Below are 18,936 nucleotides of genomic sequence, written 5' to 3'. Positions count from 1 at the left end.
AAGTAATGGAAGGGGTCGTTGACAGTCCTATCAAACAGCACTTACACAGCAATAATCTACTCACTGATGGACCAAAGAGCTGAATTCAAGAGGTGAGGTGAGGTGAGAGTAAATGCCCTTGACATCAAGGCAGCATTTGACTGCGGACAGCATCAAGGAGCCTTAACAAAACTGGAGTCAATGGAAATAAAGGGAAAAACTCTCCACTGGTTGGAGTCATACAGAGTATAAAGGGAGATGGTTGTGGCTGTTGGAGGCCAAACATCTAAGCCCCAGAACATCACGGCAGGAGTTCCTCAGGGTAGTGTCCTAGGCCCAACCATCTTCAGCTGCTTCATCAATGACATTCCCTCCATCATGAGGTCAGAAGTGGGAATGATTGCTGATGATTGCACAATGTTCAGTACATTCGCGACACCTCAGATACTGAAGCAACCATATCCACATGGAGCAAGACCAGCTTGGGCTGATAAGTGGCAAGTAACATTTGCAACACACAAGTGTCAGGCAATGATCATCTCCAATATGAGAGAATCTAACTATCTCCTCATGACATTCAATGGCATGACCATTGCTGAAATCCCCACCATCAACATCCTGGGGTTACAATTGACAAGAAACTTAACTGGGCTAGCCATATCAATACTGTGGCTACAAGGGCAGACAGAGGCTGGGAACTCTGTGGCGAGTAATTCACCTCCTGACTTCCCAAACCCAGCCCGCCATCAACAAGGTACATGTCAGGAGTGTGAAGGAATACTCTCAGCTTGCCTGGATGAGTGCAGCTCCGACAACACTCAAGTAGCTTGACACTATCTGGGACAGAGCAGCCTACATGATCAGCACCTCACTCACCACTTGTAATATTCACCCCCTCCAACACCAGCCCACAGTGGCAGCAGTGTGCACCATCTACAAGATGCACTGCAGCAACTCAAAGCTCCTTCAACAGCCCCTTCCAAACCCGTGACCTCTACCACCTAAAAGGACAAGGGGAGTAGATGCATGGGAAAGCACCACCTGCAAGTTCCCCTCCAAGTCACACACCATCCTGACTTGGAACTATATCGCCCTTCCTTCACTGTCGCAGGCTCAAAAACCTGGAACACCCTTCCTAACAGCACTGTGGGCGTACCTACACAAGATGGACTGCAGCAGTTCAAGGTGGTGGCTCACTACTACCTCCTCAGGTACAATTAGGCATGGACAATAAATGCTGGCCTTCCCAGCAACACTCAAATCCCAATAAAGAATTTGAAAAAAAAACATGACTCTCACTATATCAACTTGCTGATAGCTGTGAAGATTCTGATTTGTTTGGATTGGATGATTTGAAGTGAACTGTTTCATATTTTCTACCAGATTGATGTATATTGTGGCATAGTTAAGCCACACAACCACTATCCTGGTAACAGACAATTGACATTACTTCAGAGTCATAATGCTAGACACCAACCAGTTGAGCAGGTTATGGCTGCACTACAATTTCTATATGTTAAGGTTATTTTTAAACTTGAAAATTATTTTTTAAAAAGCTTAAAAATCTGCGTTCCATGTTCTTTCTCTAGTTGTCTTTCAGTAGGTTATGATTGTTATCTCCCTGATCCTCTCAATATTTTTTGACCGTTTCTTTTATCTCTCTCATTGGCCCCATTATAACATTTATCATCTCCCATCCTGTTTATGACATTTGTGCTGCATTTATGGCTATACCTCTTTAGCCCGAGAGCTGCCGGAGTGTTTGTTCCTCTGGTTGTTGTTTTTTTATGGCCACTTATTGGTCTCTGTGGTACCATTTACTATCTTTTACCAACTGCTCTCCAATCCCTTGGATGTCATTTCCTCATAAACGCTGCTCACATTAGCAATTATAAGTCAGGGGCCAACATTGGCTCATCCACCCAATGATTAGCAAAATACATTGACAAATATGTTCCAAGTCTACTTGAAGAAAAAGTAAAACCATCTTTAGGTTTCATGACAATTAACTTGGAGATTATGCAATTAAACAATGCAATTAAAATACAAGAGCAGGTCAGAGGCTAGGAATCCTGTGGCAAGTAACTCACCTCCTGCCTCCCCAAAGCCTGTCCACCATCGACAAGGCACTAGTCAGGAGTGTGATGGAATACTCCCCACTTGCCTGGATGGGTGCAGCTCCAACAACACTCAAGAAGCTCGACACCATCCAGAACAAAGCAGCCCGCTCGATTGGCACCCCATCCAAAAACATTCACTCCCTCCACCACTGACCACAGTGGCAGCAGTGTGTACCATCTACAAGATGCACTGCAGCAACACACCAAGGCTCTTTAGACAGCACCTTCCAAATCCACGACCTCTACCACCTAAAAAGGACAAGGGCAGCAAATGCATGGGACCACCACCTGAAAGTTCCCCTCCAAGCCACACACTATCCTGACTTGGAACTACATCGCCATTCCTTCACTGTTGCTGGGTCAACATCCTGGAACTCTCTTCCTAACAGCACTGTGGGTGTATCTACCCTACATGGACTGCAGCGGTTTAAGGCGGCGGCTCACCACCACCTTCTCAAGGGCAAGTAGGGATGGGCAATAGACGCTGGCCTAACCAGTGACACCCACATCCAATGAATGAATGAAAAAAAGTCACCAAAATATGTGGTCATGTGCCTGCCTCTTTTTTCCTCGTGAAGCACATCAGACCCAAGGCTGCAGTTGGGAGAATTGTGTGCATTTTTGAGCACCCTAGAATAGGAAAGGATAATAAACGCAATAGAATACCTCTATCAGATCTCCTCTCAACCTTCTCTTCTCTAAAGAAGACAACCCCAGCTTCTCCAATCTATCCACCAAACTGAAGTCCCTCATCCCCAAAACCATTCGCGTAAATCTTTTCTGCACCTTAATGCCTTCACATCCTTCTTAAAGTGTGGCGCTCAGAATTGGACACTTTTTATTTCAGATTTTGAACATCTGCTGTATTTGCTTTTGTTTCCCAGAAATATTTCATTTTCCATACACATTATTTTCTTCCAATTTACGTAATAGTCACTAAACATAGGAGTTTTTTTTTGTCCCCATGTGAAGCACTTTACCAGTTTTGTTTTGAAGTCCTCACTTTGCCCACTCCTTATGCTGCTGTGCTCGAGCTCTCAGTTAAATTATGAGGACTGTCTTAATATCTACTGGGGTCAAATTTTATCTGATAATGCTCCTGTCAAGTTCCTTGGGACTTTTTTCAAAGCATGTTAAAGGCACTACATAAATGCAAGTTGTTTTGGTTGCATAAACTTGGCTTATAGTCCCTTGATTGTAGCAGGGTAAGGGTGATCTGAGCAAAGTGTTAAAAATGTTAAAGGATTTGGAAGGGTAGATAGAGAAACTATTGCTCTGCTGGAGGAATCCAGAACAAGAGGGCACAATCTTAAAATCAGAAATCACTTTTCTCGTCATATAAAAGATAATACAAAACTGTAACTTGCTCCCCCAAAATGCTATTGATACTGGGTCAATCAAGATTTCAAAGACTGAGATTGCTAGATTTTTGTTAGGTAAGGGTATCAAAAAGATACAGTCAAAAATATCTCAAAGGCTTTAACTGCTACTGGTACTCCTTACTCAGTGATAGTGGAGAATGTTCTGTTCGATGCATACAGAGATTTCACCTACATGAAGCAATACAGCAAACTAACACCACCAGTTGGACTGGTTTACCAATCGTTCTGTGGCATAATAGAAATTGCTCCGACGTGCAGAACAGTTTGCATCTATGTTACAAAAGAGCAACTTGCCAGGCTAGCATCCAAAAGGTTTAGCAACATTAGCAATGTTAATTAAGGGCCACTGTACTGATCAAGTAGTTGTAACATGGAGCCCAGATACATTTGAAAAATGCACTATGTTCATTTCTGGCAAGTCTTCTCTCTTGTTAAACACAGAATGCAACGATGTAAATTTTTCTGAAGCACATGCTCTTGATTTCATGATAATCCTGCCTTTCAACCTTCATAGTAATTTTTCCAAAAACAGTTCCATGAAAGCATTGTGTTTTGAGTGTTCAGGAGGTCTGGCATAAACTTTCTTCAGCTGCAATATGCATTTATTTTTGGTCACTGCTGCTCCTTGACGTATACAGAATGCAATTTCTTTAGGAGTGCAAAGGAGGGGATATAGGTTTGGCAAAGGAGGGGATATAGGTTGGCACCAGAAAGGAAAGAACACAAGAGTGACTTTCCATTTGTGTAGCTGCTCTGTCAGTTTTAATAATTATAGATTACAAATGTTCTTTATAAAAACAGTTTACATGAAGTAATCCACCAAGTTACTACTCTGTATGTAAAAGAAACTCAAATTTTAAATTTACAGCCTACTTCTGTAACAGTTATGCAAAGTGGAATAAAGCAATGGAAAATTTTACTCAGATTCCACAGTCAAGTTCACACACTGTAACACACAACCAATGGGTGAGAGGGGGGGGGGGGGGGGGGGGAGGATAAAGAGAATTTTACTCTGCTCCATCAGCCGTCAACCTATACCTGAGACATGTTCCAAGTAATTAAATACACAAGCAAGAGGTCATTGGCACCTGCCTGATCAAACTAAAATATAAATGGACAAAACAATATTTTAAAAAGGCTTCTGTATTTAATACATGAAAGGCTACCCTGGTAGCTCAGTTAGTAAAGCCATTCAACGATCCCCCCAATATCAAAATAAGAATGTCAAAGCCCAGGGTAAGGCCATGATCAGACTTCATAGTGACCTTCCTCTAATCCCAAAATGCTTAAACAGGAGGAGAGAAAACAACTGGATTCTTTAAAATGCGCTCTGGTGAGAGAGGAGGAAAAAAAAAAGGGCTGAACAAAAAGCTATATCCCAAAATAAACCACATCATGTATGCATTTAAACTTTGACAAAATTAATTGGACGGCATTCATAAATGAGAAGCAGCCACTTGAAAGTGCATTTATATGTCTCTATTATGCAAGGCTTCATTAGATTTGAATAAGAACACTCACTCTTCAGCATTGTCAGAAGTAAAATATTAACAGCTCCATTTTATTCAAATTTTGCAATGCAAATGACCTAGGCATATAAAAGAAGCAACTTAACAGATTTCCTGCATCTTGTAACCTTCTACATTTGAACTCTTCCAAAAAAAAAGCAAGACTTGATTGTACAGTACCTTGAATTAGCATAATCTCTTTTTAGTGCAGGAAACAGTCCGTTTACAATTTAGCCTCTAACAAATCAAATATAGAAACCAACATAGCTCCTTAAAATAGAAAGCATTACAGTTATCCTTCCCTGCTTCACTAATACTTTCTCTCTTTGAATCTCAAAGAAGGGACTTCTCAACTGCTCGAAAAATTGGTATCCAGTGTAAAGGCCTGCTACCCAACCCGAAGGGACCTGATGACATGTCGGGTTCGGATCGCACTTCCAGGTGCAACATTCGGGTTTGGGTCGGACATGCTCCATCACAGGTAAGTGGCTCCACTGTTAATTTAATTTTTGGACTAGAAAAGTTAGTTATTTTAAGCTTGTGCAGACCAGCAACAAAGTGAAAAACGGAAGGTAAGTTAACTGGTCAGGTCGGGTGCAGGAAAAATTGGAAGGACGCGGGCCGGTTCGGATGTGGTCCTGTTGGGCTCGGGTCCGTTTTTTTTTTTTAAACAAACCTGAGCAGCCCTTTAATCCAGTGACAGTGAAAATGTAATATATACGAACATACGAATTAGGAGCAGGAGTAGGCCACTCGGCCCCTCGAGCCTCTTCCGCCATTCAATTAGATCTGGCTGATCTGATTGTAACCTCAACTCCACATTCTCGCCTACCCCCAATAACCTTTCACCCACTTACTTATCAAGAATCGATCTACCTCTACCTTAAAAATATTCAAGACTCTGCTTCCACCACCTTTTGAGGAAGAGAGTTCCAAAGACTCACGACCCTCAGAAAAAATGTCTCCGCATCTCCATCTTAAATGGGCGACCCCTTATTTTTAAACAGTGACCCCGAGTTCTAGATTCTCCCGCAAGAGGAGACATCCTTTTCACAACCACCCTGTCAAGACCCCTCATGATCTTATCTGTTCCTATCAAGTTGCCTCTTATTCTTCTAAACTCCAGCAGATACAAGCTTAGCCTGTCCAACCTTTCCTCATAAGACAACACACCCATTCCAGGTATTGGTCTAGTAAACATTCTCTGAACTGCTTCCAACACATTTACATCCTTCCTTAAATAAGGAGACCAATACTGTACACAGTACTCCAGATGTGGTCTCAGCATACTTTTGTATTCAATTCCCCTCACAATAAATTATAACATTCTATTAGCTTTCCTAATTACTGTGCTGTACCTGCATACTAACCATTTGAGATTCATGCACTAGGTCACCCAGATCCCTCCATCTCAGAGCTCCGCAATCCTCACCATTTAGATAATATGCTTCTTTTTTATTCTTCTTGCCAAAATGAAAAATTTCACATTTTCTCACATTATACTCCATTTGCCAGATCATTGCCCACTCACTTAACCTATCTACATTCTTTTGTAGCCTCATGTCCTCTTCACAACTTACTTTGCTACATATCTTTGTGTCAAGTTTAGCAACCATACCTTCAGACCCTTCATCCAAGTCATTTATATAAATTGTAACAAGTTGAGGCCCGAGGACTGATCCCTGTAGCACACCACTCGTTCCATCTTGTCAACCAGAAAATCGACCCATTTATACCTACTGTTTCCTGTGAGCTAACCAATCTTCTATCCATGCCAATATGTTACACCCTACACCATGAGCTTTTATTTTCCGCAATAGCCTTTGATGTGGCACCTTATCAAATGCCTTCCGGAAATCTAAGTACGGTACATCCACTGGTTCCCCTTTATACACAGCACATGTTACTTCCTCAAAAAACTCCAATAAATTGGTTAAACATGATTTCCCTTTCACAAAACCATGTTGATTCTGCCTGATTACCTTGAATTTTTCTAAGTGACCTGCTATAACATCTTTAATAACAACTAACATTTTCCCTATGACAGAAGTTAAGCTAGCTGGCCTGTAGTTTCCAGCTCTGTGTCTCCTTCCCTTCTTGAATAAAGGCATTAAATTGGCTATTTTCCAATCTAATGGACCCTTCCCCAAATCTAGGGAATATTGGAAAATCAAAACCAACACATCGACCATCTCACTAGCCACTTCTTTTAAGACCCTAGGATGAAGTCCATCAGGACCAGGTGACTTGTCAGCCCACAGCTCCAACAATGTGCTCAGTACCACTTTCCTGGTGATTGTAATTTTCTTGAGATCCTCCTTCCCTCCCATTTCCTGATTTACAGCTATTTCTGGATGAATTAAATATGCTGTCATAATTATTCACATTATTGCCTGTCCACACATTTTAGGGGAGGGGCAGGATATCTAATAATACTAAAACAAATGAATTTTGAAAGCACAGCCAGGTCCCAGAGGAAATGTTCAATCTGGGGTTTAGTGGAAGAAAGTCTGTCAAAGGCTGGGAAATGTGTCACTAGTAAGATGTGATTTGCCCTGTGGGAGCCACTTTGCTTCTTCTGGCAATGCCCTTTTCATGCCACGTTCTGATATCTCTTACAGCAAGAGTCTCTACATAGTGGGGACAGGGACAAAGACTCGGCAATTTGCAATGTAGTCCGTGCTTCCATGCAGGCTACCAGAGATACTACCAGATGCTTTGTAACCCCACACAAACTCCACATTCCACCTCAACTCGATCAGATGAGTGTAAGTGAAACAATAAGTAGGAGACTGTCAAACACACACCTGGCTCTGTCCCCAACTCCACTCCTGTGCAGTGATTCTGAAGATCATTCAAGCTGGACCATCCCAGATTGGCCACATAAACCAGACTGGGAAGGTCCCTGATACAAACTTTATTCAGTGCTGAGTCTTATGACCTTAGCCACAATAGTTGGAGGACAGCTACAAATGCACCTCTGGATTAAGGGGTAGGCAGAAAAAGAAAAGTCAGCTAGAGTTCCTGCTCTTGGTCGCCAATTGCTGCTGCCTCCTGGAAGTACACCTGGGTGAATGGCAGATGAGATAGGAATAGGCTCTGACATGAATGATGCTCACCTGGGGGAGGTCTTGTAGGGTACCGGAAGCTATGGAATTGCAATCCAACAAAGCTGCAAAACATTCAAGAGACAGACAGGGAGACAGACAGGGAGACAGACAGGGAGACAGACAGGGAGACAGACAGGGAGACAGACAGGGAGACAGACAGGGAGACAGACAGGGAGACAGACAGGGAGACAGACAGGGAGACAGACAGGGAGACAGACAGGGAGACAGACAGGGAGACAGACAGGGAGACAAAAATGGCAAGGAAAGCACATTATTTGAAACCTACAGAAAATTTCCAAGTCTGCTGACATGGTACAAGATTCTAAGAGGTTAACCAACCTTCCGATTTTGTTATGTGGTGTTTTGGGGCAGACATCTCCAACAGCTCCAACAACAATTGTAGGCTCTTGTCTGCTTTCAGTACAGGCAAGTAGGCATGAGTATTCAGTTTCCATAAAACATCTAGAAGAGGATGCAAGAAACAAGCCAAGGCCTTCTGATTCCCACCGTCAAAAACACTAAATTAAATGTTTTTAAAAAAGTAGGGTCATTAATAGAGAAAATCCATGGGAAACTATAAAGTAGCAGTTTAGCTACTTTAATGCAGAGAACTTTGAAAAGTCAAAAAACTTCACTATGTTCTACAATAGCTGTGTGATAACAAAAGTTTGAGAAATTAAAGTTACATAGCATTTATTTGAAGTCACCTAAAATAGTAACATTGCTATTTTTTTACATTTTATAGCATAACATTTTTTTCATTTTGAATCAAGAATATGCATGTTTCATCATCACAGTCCCAGAAGGCTGCAAGGAATATACACAGCTAAATGCTAGCCTGCTCACTCACCAGCAAGTATAGCTAGACTGTTAGAGATGAACAAATATGTTCTTCCACCCATATCCCATCCAGCACAACTTCTCAAAAACGTCTCACAAGCAAATTATGCCCGTGTGCCCTCTTGCTGGTATTTAGTTCTATCCACCGTGAATAAGATAACCCATTCCCTGTTAATTCTGGTGGGTGAGCCCAGATCATGGGGGCATTACCTCAAAGTTAGAGTTCAGCTGTTCAGGGGTGATGTCAGGAAGCACTTCCCTACACAAATGGTAGTGTAAATCTGAAATACTCTTTCCAAAAAGCTGTAGAGGCTGGTGGTCAGTTGAAAATTTCCAAATTGAGATCAACAGATTTTGGTTAGGTAAAAATATTACAGGATATAGAACCAAAGAGAGCAGACGGAGTCAAGATACAGATCAGCCATGATTTAATGGAGGCGGTAGTACAGTGGTAATGTCACTGGACTAGTAATCCAGAGGCCCAGACTACTGCTCTGGGGACATGGGTTCAAATCCCACCATGGTAGCTGGTGGAATTTAATTTCAATTAATTAATTTTAAAAAGTCTGCAATTGAAAGCTAGCCTCAGTAATGGTGCCATGAAACGATCAATTGTTGTAAAAACCCATCTGGTTCACGAATGCCCTTTAGGGAAGGAAATCTACCTACTTTACCCGGTCTGGCCTACATGTGACCCCAGACCCAGAGCAATGTGTTTGACTCTTAACTGCCCTCTGAAACGGCCTAGCAAGCCACTTAGTTGTCAAGGGCAATTAGGGATGGGCAACAAATGCTCACTTTGCCAGTGACGCCCACATCCCATACAAAAGATTTTTTTTTTTTTTTTAAATTGAATGGTGGAGCAGGCTCAAGGGGCTGAATGGCCTCCTCCTGTCCCTTTGTTCCGAAGTTAAAAAGACAAAAGTACTTTTTCTTTTCCTGAAGATTCTTCCTCCACCCACCAATTTCCTTCAACCAAGTGCCTCTTTCTCCTTTGTTGCTCTCTCCATACTGCCATTATAAAAATTCGATTTTTATATTGCTGTATATATAGCTGACTTTAGCTACAGAATGACTATGAAGTTTAGCATGGTGTTGTCCTGAGCTGGAGTCTAGCACAGAGGGAAGGGTGCAGAAGAGAAGCAAAGTACAATGGGAAGTAGCGTGAAGAGTGGTGTACAGACTGTTCGAAGTTAAAGCAATGGGCCATTTAAACAAATACACTTTTATGTTGTATTATCATACACCTCGTGCGAAACTCTAATCACCTGAAGTTGTTTCCTCCACTATGTCCACCAACGATGGACATGGGTGTGATTTACAGTTCAATTTGACATAAGGAAACATCAAACTCGTATAAAAGCAAAATACTGCAGATGCTGGAAATATGAAATAAAAACAAGAAATGCTGGAAATACTCAGCAAGTCCAGCAGCATCTGGAGAGAGAGCAGAGTTAACATATCAGGTCAGTGACCCTTCAACAGAACTGGCAAATAGGTTTTAAGCAAATAAAAGCAGGGGTGGGGCAAGAGATAACAAAAGGCAAGGTCACAGAGAATAACTGAACAGAAGGTCATGGAGCAAAGGCAAACAGTATGTTAATGGTGTGTTGAAAGACAAAGCGTTAGTACAGAGACAAACACTTATACTATTTCACGTTAAAGTAACATTAATTCTACACTTTCACTGCAGTTGAAGAAGGTTGACCCACTATCATAGCAAAAAAAACTACCAAAAATATGGAAACCACTTTTCTTTTTGATTTGCATTTCAGATAACAGACGCACATTTAGATTATTGAACACTACCCTTCAGTGCTGTACCGCTCTTCGATGTCGGCAGAAAGGAGAATGATTCGGGCGACAAGCTGGGCTTCAAACCCGTCTGGCATGTAGCTGGCCTTTTCTCCTAGTTACAAAGAAAGCACAGCAAATGGGTATTAAATATAATATCTGTTGCATGAACATTTATATAAACAAAAACAACAACAGCTTATATTTCTACAGTGCTTTTAACATAATAAAAACATCCCAAGGCACTTCACAGGAGCATTATAAAACAAAATATGCCACCGAGCCACATTAAGGAGATATTCGGTCAGAGGACCGAAAGTTTGGTCAAAGAGGTAGGTTTTAAAGGAGCGGATTAAAGGAGGGAGCGGCAGTGGAGGGGTGTTAGGAGGGAATTCCAGAGTTCAGGGCTAAAGCAACTGAAAGTGCGGCCACCAACGGTAGAGCGATTAAAATCTGGGATGCTCAAGAGGCCAGAATTAGGGGAGGGTTGCAGGGCTGGCGGAGATTACAGCATAGGGAGAGGCGAGGCCATGAATGGACTTGAATACAAGGATGAGAATTTTTAAATCAAGATGTTCCTTAACCAGGAGCCAATGTAAGTCAGCGAGCACAGGGGTGAAAGGTAAATGAGATTTGGTGCAAGTTAAGACACAGGCAGCAGAGTTTTGGATGACAAGTTTATGGAGTGTAGAATGTGGGAGACCAGTCAAGAGTGCACTGGAATAGTCAAGCCTAAAGGTAACGAATGCATGAGGGTTTTAGCATCAGATGAGCTGAGATGGGGCGATGTTAGGTGATGCTACAGAGGTGGAAATAGGTAGTCTTAGCGATAATGTGAATAGGAATTCGGAAGCTTATTTCGGGGGCAAATGTGACAAGGTTGCGAACAGACTGGCTTAATCCCAGATTGTTGCCAGGGAGAAGGATGGAGTCAGTTGTTAGGGAACAGAGTATACCTGCAAAATCCAAGTTGGTTGGTCAATTAAGTTTCATCTTCAAATAAAGCATTATGATGGCACATGGAATTTCTGACGACTCTGTCCTCATCCTACAATGCCATTAAGTGCTAATTTCTCAGTTTTATCCATACTGCCATGGGCAAAAAGGCTCCCAAAGGAAAGGAGCATGATAAATCACAGCAAGAGGCAATTCCATATGTGCAGCATCCCAGACTCCACAGACTGCACCATATACAAGATTTATGCTGCCTATATAGATCCAGTATTCACATGGGTCAAAATAGGTAACCATGCATTACAATTCAAGTCAATGCTGGAAGTCTTCCAACATTTCTGCTCATTGTCTGTGCTGGCTAGGAGCTGAAACTTGTGTCTGTAGGGACTAAGTAGCATTGTGTCACTAACGGCATAAAAAAAAGGTTCTTGTTCATATTGCCCCTGCATATCTTGCCCAAAACCTTAAATCTGTGTACCATCAGTGAACGGGAGCAATTTTTCTTTGTCTAACTTATCTAAGCCCGTCATAATCTTGTACACCTCTATCAAATCTCCCCTCAATCTCCTTTGCTCCAGGGAGAACAACCCCAGTTTTTCCAACCTAACCTTGTAACTAAAATCCCCCATCCCTGGAACCATTCTGGTAAATCTCCTCTACACCCTCTCATGGGCTCTCGCATCCTTCTTGAAGTGTGGTGACCAGAACTGGACGCAATACTCCAGTCGGAGCCTAACCAGAGCATAATTTACCTCATTTTGTACTCCATGCTTCTATTTATGAAGCTCAAGATCCCATATGCTTTACTAACCACTCTCAATAATGGCCTGCCACCTTCAAAGATCGATGCTTATGCACCCCTGGTTCCCTCTGCTCCTGTACACTTTAGAACTGCGCCATTAAATCTATATTGCCTCACCCAATCCATTCTGCCAAACTGCATCACATCATACTTGTCTGTATTAAATTGCAACTGCCATTATGCTAGCCTATCTATATCCTGTTGCAGGCAATTCATTTTTTTTTTAATTCATTCATAGGGTGTGGGCATCACTGGCTAGGAAAGCATTTACTGCCCACCCCTAATTGCCCTTGAGAAGGTGGTGGTGAGCCACCTTCTTGAACTGCTGCATTCCACGTAGGTACACCCACAGTGTTACTAGGATTTTGACCCAACAATTGTGAAGGAACAGCAACATAGTTCCACATCCTTACTGTTTGCCGCACCTCCAGGTTTGGTGTCTTCTGCAAATTTTAAAATTCTACTCTGTACTCCAAGATCCAAGTCATTTATATATAGCAAAAATAGCAGCGATTTCAGTACTGACCCTTGGGGAACACCACTGTCCACCATCCTCCAGTCTGAAATGCATCCAGTTAACATGACTCGCTGTTTTCTGTCCTTGAGCCAATTTTTAATCTTTTTAGCCAACTGGACACTAACCCTCCTGTTTCATGAGCCTCTATTTTGTTAACCAGCCTTTTATGTGGTACTTTACCAAATGCTTCCTTAAAATCCATATAGATAATATCCACCACATTCCCTTCATCAACTTTCTCGGTTACTTCATCAAAAAATGCGATCAGATTAGTCAAGCATGATTTGCCTTTTACAAATCCATAACTATCCTTAATCAACACAAAGCTCTCCAAGTGCTTGTTGATCTTCTCCTGGATAATGGTTTCTAAAACTTTACCCACTTTATGTTAAACTAACTGGCCTTTAGTTACTAAGGCTGTCCTTACACCCTTTCTTGAATAAGGGTGTCACATTTGCCACTCTCCAATCCTCTGGCACCTGCCCTTACATATTTAGGGAAGATAGGAAACTTATGGAAAGCCCTTCTGCTATCATCATGCCCACTTCCTTTAGCAACTGCGATGCAAGCCATCTGGACCAGGTGACTTATCTACCATTGGCATAGCCAGTCTTCCCTTTTTTTAAACCCTATCCATTGCCTCTATTCTCTCCGCTTCTACCAATATTGTGTCAGATTCCTCTTCCTTAGTAAATACCAATATAAAGTACTCATCATGTATTCTAGCCTTGCCCTGCACCTCTTTATCCCCAATAGGCCCCACTTCTCTTCTTACTACCTGCTTACTATTTAAATACTAGTAGAAGATTTATGTTGATTGCCATTCTATTCTCATATTCTCTCCTTGCCAGTCTTATTTTCCTCTTCAACTTCCCTCTCAATTTATTCCAAGGAGCCCTGTTTTTGGTTCTCCTACATTTTGCCCTTTTTTCTCCCTTGTTGGAATGTACCTGAAACATCTCTTCCTTAAAAGGGAACCCATTGTTCCATTTCAGTTTTGCCCGTCAGCCTTTGGTTTCATTTTATCCTGGCTAGATCCCTTCTTGAAATTAGCCCTCTTCCAATCTAGCCGTTCCACCTTATATCGTTATTTGCTATTCTGCATTATTAAACATTCTGATACAATGATCGCTCTTACTGATGTGCTCCCACAGACACTTGATCCACCTCATTTCCCAGTCAGAGTCATACAGCACAGAAACAGGCCCTTCGGCCCATTGGGTCTGTGCCAGCCATCAAGCATCTACTTATTCAAATCCCATTTTCCAGCACTTGGCCCATTGCCTTGTTTCATGCACCATTCTGGCTGCAGTTCCCCTCCTTTCAGGTCATAAAAGAAAGCCTGCCTCGCTGGAATTCTTAAATTATTTTCCTTATTCAGAAGGAGTTTTTGTGGCTTGTGGGCCCAACCTTTTCACCCGCAGACTTCTAGGTCAGCCTCTGCTGACAGAGGATAAGGGCAGCACAGTGGCGCAGTGGTTAGCACCGCAGCTGCACAGCTCCAGCGACCCGGGTTCGATTCTGGGTACTGCCTGTGCGGAGTTTGCAAGATCTACCTGTGACCGTGTAGGTTTTCACCGGGTGCTCCGGTTTCCTCCCACAGCCAAAGACTTGCAGGTTGATAGGTAAAGTGGCCATTATAAATCGCCCCTAGTATAGGTAGGTGGTAGGGGAATATAGGGAAGGTGGGGATGTGGTAGGAATATGGAATTAGTGTAGGATTAGTATAAATGGGTGGTTGATGGTCAGCACTGTTTCAGTGCTGTATCTCTAAATAAAAATAAAAAATGGTTTCATAAACAGGGAGGTACCCTGTTAAGTCGAAAAGCACATGTGCTGAATTTGGCTGAAGCTGCACCTTTGGACCAGAGTTGATCTGGGATTGCTAGTCCCACAGAAGCTTGCTGTTGGCTAGTTGCATATTTTCCTATGTGTGGTAGTTTCAAGTTAGTCCAAAGTCATTGCTTTATTGAATACCAGTTTAGCAAACCTACCTACCAGCAGATCTGGTAATAATTCAAACAACAAAGTTCTAATAATTAAACAACAAGTTTTTACTTAAGAATTACTTCACTTTAAGTAGTAACAGATTACATCAATAAACTATGGGACAGTACTCAGAATAAATATATTCCCCACCCTAACAAATCCATTAAGCTTTCCATCACTTTTAAAGATGACTGGAGTAAGAAAAGGAAAAAAAATCACAATGGTGCTTTTTTGAGACTGTAGCTATGATCTATTGCTGAGGCTTTGCTCTGAATCTAATGCATGCTAGATCTACCTGGGAATGCTCAATACTGATGCTAAGTGTGCAAAATAGGGAAATGTTCCACTTCTCAACTTTGCCATTGCATGTGGAGAGGAGGAAAAGAAAATCAGAACGCACAAAAAACATTGCTGCCTGATGAATGTATTATGGCAAGTTTGGAATGTTAGAAATTATGCATAAACATAACTTCCAGAGTAAACATAACAGGCTTATCCAGAAACAAATTTTCTTTAATACTTAATGTGGTGTGTAGTGCTTGGCCTCCCAACTCTGCTGTATTTCCATAGATGACTAAGGGATTGTGATCCAGAGCAGAGTACAGAAATATTATTGGTCAGTTCTGCAGTCTCAGAAATGGAATACCCATCACCACATGGAAAGGGTCATATATTTTATTCTTGTGATAAGACCCATGTTTGCCACAAATATAAATGAACAGGAACTGTATACAGACTTACAGTCAAAAGCCAAAGATGGAAGATATTCAGTATTTGATAATGTGGATGTGGTTTGGCATCACTCATTGTAAATGAAGTGTTATGGTGTTTGGGAAGGTGCCATTTGGTCCCCAAGCATTTGGGAGATGGCTTGCGAGGAGGTTGAGGGTATGAAGATGACTGGCTTAGTAGGAGAGTAATAAGGATTTGAAAGGTAGTAGGTAACTGCTGTAGATTATTCAGCAGTGAAGATATATGGAGTAATATGTGCATGAGGAATGTGTGTGAACTGGGGCAGTGAGCAGTTTGGGCAGGTGCAGCAAAAGGAAGCAGGAAGCAGAAAGGCATTGGATTTGAGGGTGGCAAGCAACAGAAGAAAATGCGAAAAGGGGAAATGGAAGGCCCTGCCTGGTCAAGAGCAGCAGGAAGCAGAAGGAAGCAAAGAGGAGGGAGGTAGGGAGTAGCAAGTGGAACAAGGGCACAGCACTCCACGGCAAAAGGCAACTCATCAGAGGGTTTACAGAAGGACTTTCCTAGTGCAGAGCTGGGAAACCTGTTGTTTAAAGCACCATAGAGCATTTGTATTTCAATTCCTGTTGGCATAACAATGGATGAGTTATTCTGTGCTTTACTTGACAATGACTGCCACAGTCATTGTCAAGTAAAGCACAGAATAGTATTTTTTAAGGAATTGCAAACCCTGCAGTGCGAAAGAGATAACAAAAGCACACAATGTTCTGAACAATTTAACGCCAATACTGCCCTACACATCCTCCCAACAGACAGCCTAAAAACTAGTTTGCTTTGGACATACTATTGACCGGGTTAGAGGATTGGCTGTGGCGAATGGATTTCAATATAAAGCGTAAGGCCCATCCATTTTGGAACGAAAAAAGGATAAGGCTGAGCAAATTAGATTCACCAGAACATTACCAGGGTTCGAAGATTTAGTTTAAGAGCAGAGATTATGTAAACTAGGCTCATCTTCCCTGAAATATGGCAGATTAAGCGGTGATTTGATTGAGGCTTTTAGCATCTTGAAAAGGAATTGATAGGGTTGATAAACAGAAACTTGTTTTGCTTGTAGGAGGCTAAGACAAAAGGATCTTTAAAATCAGAGCCAGGCCATTCAGGACAAAACTTCTAACTTCTTCATACAAAGGATGGTAGAAGCATGGAATACTTGCACACAAAAAGCAGTCAGTAGATGTTAGTTCAATTAATTTTAAATTTACGATAGATAAGATTTTTCTTTGCTAGACAAGGGTATAGTCAATGGAGGTAATTAAGATACAGATTAGCCATGATCTCCTTCTGTGCCAGAGCAGACTCGAGGGGTTGAATGCCCTATCCCTGTTTCTATGTCCATACATGGACCACCCTCTCAGCCAGTGACTGGTGTGTAGCATAGCAACAATACACTTAATATACTGGAAACAAAATGTAGTTCAAAAAAATAACCCAAGTAAGCCTTTTACCTTCTGTTGCTGGAACCCTCATGTACTGTTCCACCAGATTCCGAATGTAAATACTTAGGGCAGATCTCTTCAGATGCATTTCAGCAACACCTTCCTCGAGCCTGAAATTTCTGTCGTTGCTGTGTAACCACTCGCACACCTAAAATAAAAATCCATGACAAGCAAGAAATAGTTGGACTAATGAGTGCAATGTATTCACCTACAGTGCGAACAGATTTCTCAACAAATTACTTATTCAAGTTCAAATGCACCTGTTAAAAGTTTCACAGTTCCACTCCTCCCATCCTAAGTTAGAGAAGGAGAGGAGAGGAGAGAAAAAAAAGCAAGAGGCTGGGTTCCTTCTGTTGATACTGTCCAGAGACCTGGACAGTGAAAAGGTGTGGATGCCAGGATCGGGCTGTCTATGCCAAGAGTGGACTGGGCTTGGCTGCTCATGGTTTAGGTTCACACATGAAGAACGACCATGTTGACCAGGTACTGGGATGTTCCCAGTGACAGTGCAACCACTCCCTCAACACCTGGGAGGGAGGGAGAAAAGAGCAGAAAACCGACAGAAGAAAATGACAATCCAAGATCGAAAATCCTTTTGGTAACTGCTTCTTACGATTGAGATACTACCAAAAAAAAAAAAGCAAGCAATACCAAAGTACCAGAGAACCACAAAATACCCATATTTACAAATGATGCACAGGGAGAGTAGCGGGCCTCATTGAACAGTCCTTGGAGCGGAGTGTGATGAAGATACGTTGTCACTTTATATATATTTAAATAACTAGGGTTAACATGTAGGTTACTTTCTCTTCACTAAAGATGCAAAATGGAAGATAAATGCTCAGTGTATGGCAAAACAGATGACTCAAAGGATTTCTAAGTGAAGCTGATGAAAAGACAGAGATGGTCATTTCTGTGGTAATTCAGGCGGTGACCACTGGATGAAAAGAAGAAACAGGAGCAGCAGTAAGCCATAAGGCCCACTGAGCGTACTTCACCATTCAGTAAGATTATGGACGAACTTCTACATGACCTCCACTTTCCTGCCCTATTCTGCTATCCATAGATTTTTGGACACCAAGAGAATCAAATCGATCTCAGCTTTGCATACATTCAACAACTGAAAATCCACACCCTTCTGGGGATAGAATTCCAAAGATTCAGAATCCTCCGAGTGAAGAGTTTCTCCTTACCTCAGGTCCTGAATGGCTAATCCCTTATCCTGAGATTATGACTTAGTTGTAGACTACCTAGCCTGGGAAACAACCTCTCTACATCTACCCTGTCAAGCCCTCGCAAAATCTTATATGTTTCAATGAGATCACCTCATTTCTTCTAAACTCAATCCCTCCTCACAGGATAGCTCTCTCATCTCAGGAATCAATCTAGTGAACCTTTGTTGCAATCCCTCTAAGAAAAGTATATCCTTCCTTAGACAAGGAGACCGAAACAGTATGCAGTATCTCAGGTATCATTGCACCAAAACCCAAAATAATTGCAGCAAGACCTCTTTACTCATAGTCCAATCCCCTTGCAACAAAGGCTAATATAGCATTTGCCTTCCTAATTGCTTTCTGCACTGCACATTAACTTTCTGTGGTTCATGTACCCCAAAAATCCTCTGAACGCCAACATTTACTAGTCTTTCACTTTAAAAAAAATTCTCCTTTTCTATTCTCCCAAAGTGTATAATTTCACACATCACATTATACTCCATTTGATATCTTCTTGCCCAATCACTTAACTGGTCTA

At 41.9% G+C, this 18,936-nt stretch overlaps 1 protein-coding gene across 4 annotated transcripts in view; it reads right to left on the bottom strand.

Moving 5' to 3' along the window:
- The window catches only part of tarbp1 (TAR (HIV-1) RNA binding protein 1), a 179,748-nt gene that overhangs the window by 131,017 nt on the left and 29,795 nt on the right, over window positions 1-18,936 (bottom strand). For all 4 annotated transcript variants that reach the window (XM_068045439.1, XM_068045440.1, XM_068045441.1 and 1 more), the window contains exons 10-12: window positions 17,194-17,332; window positions 10,749-10,848; window positions 8,439-8,617 (exon numbers count right to left, since the gene is read on the bottom strand). In XM_068045439.1, coding sequence (XP_067901540.1) covers window positions 8,439-8,617; window positions 10,749-10,848; window positions 17,194-17,332 — 418 coding nt within the window. The remainder of the gene's footprint in view (window positions 1-8,438; window positions 8,618-10,748; window positions 10,849-17,193; window positions 17,333-18,936) is intronic.

Source organism: Heterodontus francisci, chromosome 13 (genome assembly GCF_036365525.1).
Source record: "Heterodontus francisci isolate sHetFra1 chromosome 13, sHetFra1.hap1, whole genome shotgun sequence".
NCBI lineage: Eukaryota > Metazoa > Chordata > Chondrichthyes > Heterodontiformes > Heterodontidae > Heterodontus > Heterodontus francisci.
Note: the sequence above shows the minus strand (reverse complement) of the source record. Positions and strands in the feature narration are given on the sequence as shown.